At 36.8% G+C, this 15,179-nt stretch overlaps 1 protein-coding gene across 3 annotated transcripts in view; it reads left to right on the top strand.

The window, feature by feature from the left end:
* The window catches only part of LOC138714870 (L-threonine ammonia-lyase-like), a 49,732-nt gene that overhangs the window by 19,712 nt on the left and 14,841 nt on the right, over positions 1–15,179 (top strand). For all 3 annotated transcript variants that reach the window (XR_011336099.1, XR_011336100.1, XM_069847090.1), the window contains one exon: positions 6,187–6,309. Coding sequence is in view for 1 of the 3 variants with exons in the window: in XM_069847090.1 (XP_069703191.1) it covers positions 6,187–6,309 (123 nt within the window). In the remaining 2 variants the exon portion in view is untranslated. The remainder of the gene's footprint in view (positions 1–6,186; positions 6,310–15,179) is intronic.

The raw sequence follows: 15,179 nt of genomic DNA, 5'->3' as shown, positions 1-15,179 counted from the left end.
AGAAATCGTCTTTATGATCTTCGGTTATCATGCTATTCACTGAATTAGAGGTTCCTGATTCATACCCCTTGAAGGCGATGCATTTTACAGAGAGAAACTATACTTAGCGGGGCAATCTTTGATGTGGAAGTAGCTGGGGGTTCATGTTGCAGATTTATAGCTCGTCAAAGATCCCTGTCCCTGATGTAGGGCTCTAGGCAAAATTCGTCTGTCACTTCTTGTCCACAAATTTCACGTTAAATAACGTAGCCTCGGCAGTCATTAGACAAAATTCTTCTTCTACTACTACTGCTAATTACTACCATAGCCACCGGCGTAGCTCAGTCGGCTAAGGCGCTTGCCTGCCGATTCGGAACTGCGCCCGTCACCCCTCACACGCCAAATTCTTTTTCCGATCACATAACCTTTTCGTTCTAGCGCAATTCACTTGCCAGGTCTCGCCTTCTGAACTTATACTAATATTACTAAACGAAGAAAAAATTGTTCGAGTGTATGTGATTTTTGTTGCTCTCTACGCTAATATTACCTTTCTTTCTTGGAAATAATATATCAAGCTTCTGTATGTTTAATTTCCCCCACCCTGAGAACACGAGTTTAACTCGTACAAGGGTTACATTTATATTATTATCTAAAAGTTGTTTCTTTAATATAAATCTTATTATTTTCAAGACAAGTTTTCCCTCAACACATTAAGAGCAAATGCTGGGTAACTTTCGGCGCTGGATCTGAAATCATTTCGCTGGCATTATCACCTTCATCTCATTCAGACGCTACATAACCATAGCAGTTGATAAAATGTCGTAAAATAACGCAATTAAAAAAAGAAGTTTATTTCTGATGAAAGATGAGTGCTACTTATACTTTATTACTGCATTTATAGGCCGAACTCTTCTTTTCCGTATACTGTAATATTAATGTACATTGCAAATGCATGTTCCGATAATCTGATAAATTATTATTATTATTATTATTATTATTATTATTATTATTACAAAACACCTTTGTAAAAAGTATTACTCTAAATATATGTTTATATACCTGAGAAAAATGTTATTTTTTTACACCTGAGGAACGGTAATACATTGTATTCCACCCAACATAATATTTGAAGGATACACGGGAATAACGATCAAGGTCCATTTTAGAAAGTTTCGAGAAAAACGAATTTTAAAGTTTAAGCACTTAATACTTTGTTACGTGTGTATTTGATAGAAACTGACGTAGTGGAATGTCAAGAACGATGATTTATTATTACTAGCTAGACCACATGATAGTACTTCTTTTCCACTATAAGATAGCATTATTAACTCAATTTCGATTTTTTATGGACCTTGATCGTTTTTCCCGTGTACCTTTCATTTACGTTTGCCCTTCAAGCGTAGGTTTATTTTTTTTCTCTTGCTGGACCTGCATTACATATTACAACAGCTCCGCTTGACTGACATGGTATGTGTACGAGGACATAGGACTGCCTTGCCAGTTGCTTTGTAAACACTGTTCTATTCTGTGTGCACATGATTTAAGAGATACTGTGCCTCAACTTCGAACTCTACTAATAATATAGACTCTACGTATTTTTACCTACCATGTACATATATGTATGCACATACTCTCATATAACATGATACAATATGGGGCTAGTGTTATAACAAGGCTAGGCTATACACGATGAAAATGGTATCAAGGGACTCATTTCTCGACATCGTCTCATGATATAATATATCACTGTGTTTGTTGTTCTCTTAATTTTTTTCAGCAATATTACATTACATTATTACGAGAAAAAGTGAGACGTTTCATGCTTACAATATTTCTTGAATACCCTGTTATTTAAAGGCTTCTGCCACCTTGCGTAATATTGCAATTACAGATGTGGACTAACATTATACATTTTCATGAACGATATTTTTATAAACATTTGAGCACTGCATATGAAAAATTTAGCCAATATAACAATTCTGCAGAGTCCGCCGAGTTAGCTCTGTGGTAGTGGCAGACTAGCCGGTCCGGGTTCGATCACTGGCGGGGTCAGAAATTTTCATGTAAAATTTCTACCTCAGGACTAGGAGAGATGGCGGTACACAACTTCTATCACTAGATTGTGCACCAATATGCCTGGGTTAAATCCCGATTCTCTCCGCAGTGCATATGAAGAGAATATGTCACTGTTGATAGTGATTCTTCCGTCGGACGGGGACGTTAAGCTGGCGGCCCCCTTGGTGCTATTCGTCAGGCTACGTGCCGGCGCCGGGTTTCCCATTCTCATCATCATCATCATCCTCCTCATCCATACCTTACACTACACTCACCTTAGTATACGACATAACTCTCCATAGGTACACATCATGCACAGAGTGGCTCGCCGAAGTGATGTGCAACTTGAAAAATGGGTCACAGTCCTGCCATCTATCCTCAATATTCGGAATCCGAATCACGTAAAGTGAAGTGGGTAGGCATTGAATACATACATACATACATACATACATACATACATACATACATACATACATACATACATACATACATACATACATACATACATACATACATACATACATACATACATACATACATACATACATACATACATACATACATACATACATACATACAATTCTGTAGATTCACATTTCGATGGCATTTTATTGCTTTCTAATCGTACTATTATCGACGTAGCACTCAGTCGTTGTAATATGTCTGGAATGTGATGGAGGTATGATAGACTATACGCCACACTGAATGTTCTAGGACGCCTGCAATCATGAATGATGTAAAAGGTTTGATACCGTTCTATCATTATTATAATATGTTGTGCCTGCAGGCAAATTTAAGATTACTAGGCACGTACGTTCAGATTTGTCAGTGTTGAAATTGTTTCTCGTGTGATGAAGGAGAAAGTAGTATTTCCACGAATTCAGTCTCCGGAGTGACGTAGAGTCGTAAACGAGTTCTATTGAAATAAAAGACTTGATGCATACGGACATAAGTTATATACAGTAACTACTACTTGTTACAGTGTTTTCCGATAATAAAATGACGCAGCAGAAGGGCTTGATATTTCAACTTGTAAAAGGGAAACCAAGGGCGATTGCAAACTGGGCAAGGAAAAAACTCTGTATGACTGAAGCTTGTATTTTTATATTTCCTTATATTTCGTTTTAATTTATTTCAGCGCAATATTTGTTTATATAATATTTTTTAGTGTTCGTTCTTGCAGTAGCTTAGTGGTGTAGACCATCTGCCTCTCACGCAGGCATCCGTGTTCGAGTCCCGATTAGACCTGGGATTTTACAGTGACAAGTACTTAGACGTCAACATCATTCTGCTCCAATTTACATGTCATCATCATTTCGTAGCATTCCCCGATAGCCATCTGGTGACGCTCTGAAGGAAGCTCATCTTAGATTGTCGAAATGTAGTTAGATAAACAAAACATGGCCGTTAAACAAAAACGAATCGTAAGTAATTTGAGGGGATTAATCTTTGAGATATTTGAAACGAGACATTAAACGCATTTTTCATCATGTTTGCTTAAGTTTCCGAAAAGATACCTTAAATAAAAATTTAGTAGCGTACTTCAGGAAAATTATTGACTAAATTCGCAATATCCTCGGTCAGTTTAAGAGACAAGTGAATTATGATAATAAATGATGGAATGAATTTTAGTTTTGTTCTTTAAATTTGCACAAATTTGATCCGACCTAATATAAACTTTCGTTCCTCAGAGCAATTTAAAATTATACGGAACCGTGACAATGCTGTAAATGGTTATTGCGTGGAGTCAACAGGTACGTATTACAGCTCTCGTGTAGTCTACATGAGAGCCATGGAAGAGAGAACAAAAAAATGTAAACAAACAATTGCGTTTAAAGAAGTTCCGGAAACTTTTCTGTTCTGTAAGTTTACCGGTTAATTACTTGAAAAACTGAAGTAGAAAACAACTGTTTGTAACTGGTTGAAGCAAAATACCGCTTGCAGCTTCTCTCTACGCGTTTAAAACAGAAAAAAGTTGTGTAGTAGGCCTACACCACCTGTATTTTTTTCTTAAGACATAAAAACAATCTACATGATAATGATTTCCTACTCTCCTATTCAAAACAAGTCCGGTGGAGGGGTTGTTCACTGGAACATAGCAGACTGCCATAAATTCCACCACTGATTACAACCTTGCACGATGACACAAATTAACGTGTTTAAAATGGGACATTTTTCTGAAAAACTATCCAAAACACTGTATAATAGCATTAAGCTTTGTTGTTGCTCTTTAATAAAAAATATTACACCAAAATTAATTATATGACTAATGGTTCATACATACATTATATGAAAAGAAAATAGGCCTAAATTGAAGAAGTAGTCTTAACAATCTTACTTCTTGATGTAGATTATTAGATAGTCGAAAAACGAAATTCAATAGGTAGCTTATACATTAAATAACGTAATGGTAAAATATAACACGACAATTTCCTCAGTGAAAACAAAAGTAATTGCCTCCATAGGTAAAATAAAATAATTGAAGATGAACAGTGATAAATGTTGATTCACAAGTCGCCTATAATTTTAACTCAAGATACGCAAAAATAATTTCATTTCAAGGAAATGAAAGAAACTCAAAGTTCTCTACCTATAAAAACATGTTCCTTTTGAGTGAAAAATGATTCGAAACTGACATGTCTTTGAATTTTAAATTAAGTCTGCTCTATTTTAAATAACCACTACTACTGGGTGAAACGTGCAGTACATCTATCATCAAATAGTACAACTCGCTTGACGATATGTGTCAGTGGGAGAACAATTTATTGTTTGTATACATCTTAAGTTTGATCAGTGAACTATGTTATTGGTCAGCGATGTATGCAATGGAGGGGAAAAGGAACTGGCCACCCTACCCTATTATCTCCTGGCCTGATTTCCTCATAAGTGATTCCTTAATGGTGTCACTTATGAGGTCCCAACCTGTCTTTGGACAGTTGACTAAACAACAAATATTCGTCGAGCGCTTCCCCTTGTTTACTTAATTTAGATATTAAAAATACACAAATCAGTTGAATGTTAAACAAACTTAAGCGAGTGCGCTAAAATGAAAAGTTATTATTATGTCGCTTAAAAATCATAAATGTTATTTATTACCTTCATAGAAAAAGAAGATAGTGAAGACGACTGACAAAGTGCGAACGTTGAAATGAGAATAAACAAAAAATCGATGTGCTACTCTTGAAGAACTGAATAGTAACTTTTCTCACATCATCATTTCTATTTCCCAAAGAAGCAAGTGATGGTATCACAGTCTAGTATATACAGTCACGAAGCTCAATACGTAGTAAATATGCATACATTAGATAGTTGCTCACCACTAGGGTCGCTAATATCGCCTCATTACAGGCAATGCAAATATTGCCGGCACAGTCTATTGTTTCTAGCACCCTCAAAACTCAAGCTTCGTGACTGTATATAGTAGACTGTGATGGTATCTTTACAAACAGGTACCAGGCACGTTCAGAAGTCAGTTTCAGCATTGCCTTGCTTTATTTGTGTGAGTAAAAGACTTTCTAAGTGCTCATATTTTAATCATTTATACATGCACAGTTGAATTTATTATCTGTACTGAGTTGTCACTGTAGACGTAAGAATACCGGTGCGTTCAGGCGGTAGGTCATTTACCTACTGATCACTGATTCGTGGCGTGGGTTAAATTTCTAATTCCGCTTGGGTCGATTAATTGAGATTTTTTCCCCGAGATTTTTTCAGACAGTAATGTGAATATCAGGTAATTTCATGGTGATCCTCGGACTAATTTTGCTGTCGCCAATGTAATAGACGCTAGATAATTTTCGGTTGATCAACATCCTTAAATAACCGATTAAAACATTGATTCAAGTAGCCTAGTCAACTGATGCTTTCGGCTAACGAGAACGGAGCTCGATCCCCGTCATATAGTGTGAAATTCGTGAAAGACAAAACGATGTAGGCCATTTTTTCATAGTATTTCGTCTTCTCGTGAAATTTTTATTTTTAATGTTCTCTATTATAATAATTATTTATTTTCCTTGATGGCCTGTGTTTAATATAGGATTGCCATTATTTATTGGCATTTCAAATTTTCGTAGCTTACGTGCAACAGTTCACTTTTCATAATTTTTATATTAAATTGTATAAAAGAATAATTTCCAAAATGATTGATTTCAGATCCCAACAGAAGAGATTACGGATCCTATGTGCTCATCTAGTTGTCCACTCAAACTTCATTTTGAAGACATCACATCTGCAGCCTTTAAAATCAAGTCTGGCGTCCTCGTTACTCCATGTATGGTGAGTTTGATTCGATTTTGTACCAACTTCATTTAAAAATCATCCTTGTTATTTGATGAGACATTACATAAGGAAAAGTGAATAATATCAGAAAATTATCATTATCATTTGTTGTAACATCAAGATTGACAAAAATAACAATCAACTTCCTCTGAGTTCTGGTAGTAATTATTACTATTTGATACGAGAAAAATTCGTACCGGCACCGGGAATCGAATGCAGGTAGTAAGGCCGTAAAAGCATTACGAGAGGGGTTCTGCCGGCGCCGTGGCTCGTGTCCCGGCATAGCTCAGTTGGAAAGAGCGCTCCACGCGCAGAGCTGAGAGGTCCTGAGTTCGATTCCCGGTGCCGGTACGAATTTTTCTCGCATTAAATAGTAATAATGCATATTGGCTACTTCATAGTAGTCGTGTAATATTCAATAAGGTGGGCGAGACCTCATACAAAATGAATATGTGATGTTCTGGTAGTAAGCCAGAATGAAAAATAAGAACTTTGTAAGACTAATATGATATTATAATTTTTGTTATACTCTATCCAAGAAATAAGCTGTTAAAATCTGGACAGCTATATTACTTCCACGCTGATATTTCAAGTTCTCCCCTTTCCCCACGTTGGACGTCAACATTACTCAATTCTATTTTCCATATCACTCCCGCAATGCCCGATTGCCGGCTGACGACGCACGAAGGATCTGAGAGCTGGTCCGGGGACGCTTGAAACCTGAATACTCAGCGGACCTTTTAGTGTACTCATATGGCATGGGTTGGGAATGCGCCAAGATGCGATCAGTGTAAGGTTCTGTTAGATGGACGTAGAGCTAGGGTTCTCCCTCTTCTTTCAGAATAACATAACACCATAGAAGGTTTAAGGAAAAGTACAATAATTATTATTAGATTAATGAACGCCCTACTGTGAAAAGAAAGTCTTGTATCGCGAGTTTTTAACAAGTGTTAAACTTGAACCTTTGAGCGAAAATGCACTTGATATAATGTGTAATTCGTTCTGTCCTTGTTATATTTGAACTTGAGTGTTCATAACTCACATTAGTGCAGATTACATTTGGAAGAAATGATACTCATTGATTAAGAGGTCAACATTTACAAGTGTCTCTTTTTTATTGATGGCAAATGTCAAATGTTAGAACCCTCGCGTGTGGCAAGTTTGTGAACTTATGGCATTTATTATCATGATTGATAATCACAGAACTTCCTTCTTTAAACTCTGTAACTAATTCATCTATGAATACTTAAGTGTTTTTTTATAAAAAGTTAGAGATATGTCGGGGCGTACTGAAGCGTCGCGGATAAGATGTTGCGCTTCAAGCCGGAAGGTCGCGGATTCGATTCCTGATAAGGACATGCATTTTCCCCATTGATCTAAGCTTTCGGCCGCACTATGTTCCTGGTTTTCACTCAGACTCTAACAGAATTGAGTAATAGAGCTATTTCCTTGGAGGTAAAGGCGGCAAGTAGCCTATTTACAGATGTTTCATTATATCACTGCCGGTCAATGATAACTAAATTGCAAGTGGCTTATACAGAGTGTCCGGGAAAGACCTGACGAAAAATAAATAACTATATCTCTGAAACTATTTCACTTATTATCGTGAAGTTTTCACACTTACAAAGAGAAACACAATAAGTTTTAATGTACCTCTATATGAGCACCATTTTTGACCAGGGCTGTGTCCAGGCGATACTCAATCTCCTGCCACACATACGAAAGCATCTCCGGTTGCTTTGTAGATTCGGCCACGTAACTCACATCCTTCAAAAACCTCACAGAAAGAAATCCAGTGGGTTCATGTCCGGCGACCGTGATGGCCATGGTGTAGGTCCGCCTCTTCCAATTCAACGGTCAGGAAACATGTCATCGAGGAAAGGGCGCACAGCGTTAGAATAGTTGGGGGGGGGGGGCTCCGTCCTGTTGAAACACGGTTTCTGGTGGTAGTTGTGGGACAGCGTAATTTTGCAGCATAGCCAGGTATGTGTTACCTGTTACAGTGAGCTCTTGTCTGTTTGGAAAGGAAACATCGTTGTACACGCTTGACTGACTTAAATTCAGCCAGTCATAAAACGCATTCTGTTTTTTCTATTGTGGTAAACATTGTTCGGCTGTTCACTTGGTACACGCACAACTTGCATTCCCAGCTCTGAGAGCAAGGCTGACTATATAATTACGCTGCGCAGAACGAGCTTTTTCTCGTTTTCTCCTCGCGCAATGGTATGCGCACGCTTGTAACATGCTGCTAGGTAACAAAACTTATTGAGTTTCTCTTTCTAACTGTGAAAATATTGAGGTAATAACTGTAACAGTTTCAGATATATAATTACTTCTTTTTCGTCAGGTCTTTCCCGGACACCCTGTATTAGTCGTGGGCGTAATGTATGAAAAAACATACAACCTTTTAGTTATCTCTTTTTCCCCTCACTGCAAACTGTGACGTTGAACAGGGGCAGATAAAAATAAAAGATTTCTAGAACTGACATCCCTACTGCCTACTACTAATGGCGATTGTCTACAAAAGGTACGAGCCTTACCCTCCTGCCTCCATGGCCTGTAATAGGAGTACCTTTACCAGAGCGGGTAGAAGACTCTATTCTAAACGCTCTGCCTTTACCTTCACAGGCTTGTAATTATAATTTATAACGTATGCCAGCGATTTCCAATACGTGGCACGCGGTATATACGTGGTCTATCACGGGTTTAGATCTGGCCCCCAGAGTAAAATAATATTAGTGAAAAGAAAAAGCTTAAGGGGACACCGAAGTGTCTATCTTAACAATGTCAAATTATGCCTTACTAAGTAACTTTTTCTCAAAAACTGTTTAAGCCAGGCTCTTGATTTTTTACAGCTCAGGAACACACAACTTAACTTCATGCTGAAACAGTATTTTTTCTTTAATTTATTTCCTTGCTGAGAAATAGTTTTCCCTCATTCGTATATATTTTTTTCAACGATATTCAGTACATTAGCTCCTGTAACAAATTTACAAAATATTTCTTTACATGTAAAATATTCAAACCTAAATTCCTGTAAATGTCAGATTTCTAGATTAAATAAAAGCTGAGAAAAGGTTCGTTTTGTGTGGAAAAATAAAACTTTCCGAAAATAAGCATTAATATAAGACATTTTACTACGCCTTCTCTTCAGAGAAACGAAAAGTTAACACTGATATTATTTTAGTATAAACACATGCGACATAGAATTTTAATGAAGACAAGTCAAAGAATAAATTGGGAAAAATAAAATAATAAATAACTTTCTGCACAAAATCCGAAAATTTATGAAGAAAGAGCGTTAAAATTAAGAGTTGTGTACCCTTTTCTCAGAAAATCGAAAAATTAAAATGGATAAAATTTCAGTATACTCATATTATGTAGGCCTACTATACCGCTTTAATGAGAGAAGACCAAATAATAGACCTACAGTGGAAAATAAAAGATAAATGTTTACCCAAAATCCAATTCCGTTCCCTTTTAATCATTCAGATGATGTAGTTACGCAATAAGGCGGTCTCCGCAAATAAGAAATCAGGTGGATATCTTCCAAATTCTTTCCACAGATACAATTTATCGACACAAGTGACTTGACAGACACTATTATCAGAGATGGGTCACAGAATGTAGACTTGAAACCTCGATTGGCAAGTAGCTATCTTATTTCACAATACTTTCTTGTATTTCTAGTGCAACAGTTTTGTGACGACCAGTATCATATTGTGTGGAATTCAGAAGCTAGTTGTAGTTGAAACAGACTAAAAACTATACAAACAGAAACAGAATATTTTAAGCTGTAGACATTCTTTTAGATTTTTTCTACTAATTAAGATAACGAAGAGGAAAGTTCCGATCATAATTGGAACTTTTAAAATTAGCGGGCAGTTAAGTATTTAGCCTATTCGTTTTACCACCAACAAAATATGTTTCCCATTATGTTTATTAAATAATGAATTTAATTGAATTGAATTTATGGAGGGAACACTAAGACCCAGCACTGCGAAATTCCAAGAGCTCTTTCGTTCAAGCTAGGCGCATTTCCAAACCCACACCGGCTGCCTACACTAAGGTTCGCTGCGTATTCAGATTTCGAGCAGGCAAACCCGCTTATCTTTAGGTCAACACCCTCCGTGCGTCGACAGGCGCCGTTCGGGGAATGTTATATAATGGATAAATGTTGATGGAATTAAGTAGATGTCTAATATGGGGAAACGGGAGAATCCCGAGAAGAATCCCATTGCGACCACAAGTGTCACTATGGATTTTTCAGTGGAGATTACCAGATCTCATTGGGACTGGAACCCGTATCGCCTGCGTGACAGGCCACTCAGCCACGGCAGTGGTACTTATTGTACAGAGTGTTCGGTTGAGTGTGTGACAAACTTTTGGGTTGTGATAGGTGGTGTCAAATGGAACAACTTTTACTTATAAACCCATATCCGGCAACGCTCCACTGGCCGCGAAACCAGGTGGCCCGGGTTCGAATCCCGGTCGGGGCAAGTTACCTGATTGAGGTTTTTTCCGGGGTTTCCCTTAACCCAATACGAGCAAATGCTAGGTAACTTTCGGTGCTGAACCCCGGACTCATTTCACCGGCATTATCACCTTCATCTCATTCAGACGCTAAATAACCTAGATGTTGATACAGCGTCGTAAAATAACCCAATAAAATAAAAACGAAGCTACATACAGTTGAAAGCAGCTAATTTTCCCCATTACAGTTTTGACTCATCCCTTTTCTGTCTTGAACGCCTGGAGTTACAGCAACCTGTTGAACGTATGTCCCTCTTTGGTTGAGTAGTACTAAGGGGTTTTAGTACTTTGTGTAAACATTATTTTTACTAGTTTGTTCCTTTCCCACCCATTTTCCCGAATAGACATTTTCCCGAAGCTACCTTTTCCCGAATGCTACTTTCCCGAATCCACGTCCCGAATTTCGTTTACTATTCAGTTTCCCGAATATATTATGCGAGAAATCCCGAACATTTGATTACTTTGATGCCACGTACATACATCAGTGTCACACGAGCTCGTGGCAGAAGGCGACCTGTACCTTCTCGATATGATACGACATTGTGGAACCAGAACAATTCCACATTAAATAATGAACACCGAGCAAATAATCTGTTGAAAGGCTTCCACAGTAGTCTGCAAGTGATGTTTGACAGACACCGTCCAAGCTTCTATACTGCTTTGACTGAGCTCCAAAAGGAAGACAGCGACACGAGGACCATGACTGCGGAATTCACATTGGGTAGACGCGTGAGGGCACAACCGAAGAGAGAGTGGCCACAACTTCAAACACGAATACGAATTATCGTGCAGGATTATCACACCTATGCAGCCGATAACAGACACCTCGATTACCTGAGAACACTTGGACATTATTTCACTTTGTAAAGAGAAAGTGTAATTAATTATGCCATAATTGCATTAAATACATTTGTGTGGTAATATACATTACTGTATTGTAGGGACAATGGAAATCAAAGAAATCGGTAATGTAGATTCGGCAATTTTGTATTTGGGAAAATAGAATTTCTCGAAAATGAAAATCAAAGAAATCGGGAAAAATCGGGAAAATATCTGTTGGGAATGTGGATTCGGAAATTTTGCATTCGGGAAAAATGCTATTCGGGAAAATGGATGTTCGGGACTGTGGATTCAGAAAAATGTCTTATAGTACCATTAGGTTACGCTAAGTGAATGCAATACGTATGTAACTTGCCGTTAGTTTTTAATGTACTTTTATTTATTTATGGAAACTATAACTGCTTCCTGTATTAACAAACTGCCACTCAAGCTGAGCATATTGTACATACTTCGACACGGAAAGTGGTCGCTATCCTTTAGTGTGAATTTGTCTAAGTGTAGTTTGGGTTCACGCGAGATTCACACGGGGAAATAATAAGCATCGAGGTCCGAGGATGAAATAAAGCCGTAGCAGCGACGTATCTGTATATCACGAAACGGCATGTTCCCTACGAAGCCTTTATGGCTTAGCGATAGAGCTCTTTCTTCTCGTTACAAAGACTGGTCTTCCAATCTCTCTATGTAAAATCCACGCGTGTAAACACAGCACACAGGATGAAAGTAGTTGTATCTAATTATTTTCCCTTCGATAAAAATTGTAATTAGAACTATACAGAGCGTTCGTATTATTTATCAAATGGTAGCAGAAGTTATTCCAGAAACTTACATTATAGGAGTGCTGGAAATTGCATCCCCCGACCTGATTATACAAAGAACGCAAATTCGCAGCATTGACTGTCACGCACTTTAAAAAATCTCAGGTGTAGCTCGAATCTCGTCTCATAAAATCAAGATTCCTGCTTACAGTTTCTGGTTGATGTGAAGAGCTTTTTCGCAAACAATCACTGCTTCCACATGGCCCGACAAGAAAAAGTCAAACGGGCTTAAATTTGGGAATCTCTGTGATCAAATAACAGACGAATTTTCCAATCCATCTTGTCAGAAAGCTAACATTTAGATGAGGTATATCGTCGTCGATAAATCCGCCTAGCTTCTCTGCACCACCTCTTGCTGTACCATATGTAAAGTGCATATTAGTAGGTTCTGACAATGTTCAAAATTAAAATGGCTTCTCAATTGAAGAGTCCACTGCAAGAATGATGGATGCCATTTGGAATACATTTTGCAGGAGAAGCAATTGAAAGTTTGAAATGCTTAGCGCTCAAAGCTTAACTGTGATTTTCCGATCATTACTGGACAATGACTATCAGTGTTAATGCCATATAATTCTCTATGTACATTCTATATGTCTTAAGCTATGCATTGACAGTCTTGGTTCATTTTCGACAAGAAAGTGACATCCATCATTCTTGCAGTGGACTCTTCAATTGGCGTAAATGTACTACACATGAAATATCAGCCTGATAGTCAAAAGCACCTGAACATTAGGCAACCCAACCAACAGAGGTGCCAGAAATTTGTCCTACTGCAGGGTAACGCACTTTTTTTATATAAATTTAATGGCTTATAATGCTTAAACACTACGTTTTCGGACACAGGTTTCAGTTGACAAATCCTTCTTTCTGATTCCACCTACAATCATAGAAATTTGAAACACAGTCGTTTAGACACTCTGTTTTAAGCATGTACAAATGTTCCTTTACTGGAATCTCAAATTAGAAAATAATATATTACTTTAAACGAAGCATGAAAATAATTTTCATTTATTTGTTTGCATGGCCTCACAGTCCATTTTACGTTGAAATCACTTAATCCTTTGCAGCATAGTGGTTGTTCAGAAGAACCACAGTTTTATTTCTTTTTAAATTTTATGGCACAGATATTCCACCAAGAAACCATCTCTTGAGTATACATAAAGGTTCCATCTGTGTTTTGAAATTGTGTGGAGAGTTAAAATGTTGAAAAAAAAAAAATGATCGAAGCTTTGTTATGATCCATGATATGAAAAACATTAAAAATGATTTGTGATGCAAAGGGTTAAAGGTTTATTTGTAAGTCTCAAATATTCAAAAGGGTAATATTACGCAAGAATTTGTTTGTATTGTCTTAACACGAAGAATATGATGTTGACCAATATGACTATGGACATTAAATAAATTCTTAAAGCGTTTATAGTGTTATTTGATAACCTTGAGACTTTGCTATTCTATTAATAAACAATTTTATTTGAGGTCGAGGTTATAAATAACTCCGCGATGTAATTATTTTCTATAATAAACAGAACATTACCACATGCATTGATAAACTCTTGCTCGATATTGAATTCGAATGGAAATATCTATTGTAACTTCAAACGAACCGAGTATCCAAGTGTCTATATTATTTATTGCTTCATAAGAGACACAATAAATACATATTTACGTAGCGCACGCCCATTTGAGCAAGCTCGTGTTTGAGAACGATTCCTATAAATAACTATTTTATACTAAAGAAGATGATAAAGTTTTAATAACGTTACAAAACCAATACAGTCATTACAAAACATGGATAATTACGAAGATGAAAATAGGTAATCAAGTCAAGAACAGAATATGAGTTGTAATGAATAAATAAATAGTACATTGAAATTAAGGAAAGGAAAAAAAATAGAAAAGGAAACTAAACAATTTGCTTAATTTTTTCTTAAATGTATTAAACTCAGAATAACCTAGGTCAGGATTTATTAAAATAGAGCTGTATAACCTTGGCCCGCAACTCTGGCTATGATTTATTTCAGAGGTTGTGCAACATTTAAGTTCAGCTAAAGGACATGTCAAATTTCTTCTAGTAGGATAAACATGTTGTTCTTCTTTATATTTCGGACGACTTTTATGATAATATTTTAATAATGTATGTTTATATATTTGTTCAATTTGGAAAACATTAAAATCGGAATAAATCAAATTTGTTGGATAATCAATTGACTTGGTTAAGCAAATTTTAATTATCCTCTTTTGAAGCAATATAAGCGGAGAAAATGTAAATTTTGTTGCTCCTCCCCATCCGATTATACCATACTGGATGACACAGAGGGTGAAACTACTTGAATATTATTACACTCTCTATTCATCTTTTGTATAAAGTTTCGCTTGTTGCTGATATCTCCAGATTTGGCCGGCGAAGACTTTCGTGAACTCTGCTAATCTGACAGTGTGAAAAATTCCTTTTTTGAAATGAAAATTACTTAAGAGTCGTAATTTACTAACCTGATGATACTCTATGATGATGATGGGTGTAGATGATGGCTGGCAGGGTTGAAATTTGACATTAGCGGCAGATCATTCCTACCTGTAGCCCACTTATTCAGGGATAAAGTTTTTAACGTGTACCAAATATACGACATAAGGCTAAGAAATTGACTTCTGTTTGAAGAAAACTTTTATCGTCATTAAAAA

Source organism: Periplaneta americana, chromosome 15, assembly GCF_040183065.1.
Source record: "Periplaneta americana isolate PAMFEO1 chromosome 15, P.americana_PAMFEO1_priV1, whole genome shotgun sequence".
Lineage (NCBI taxonomy): Eukaryota > Metazoa > Arthropoda > Insecta > Blattodea > Blattidae > Periplaneta > Periplaneta americana.
This window is presented reverse-complemented; position numbering and strand designations above follow the sequence as displayed.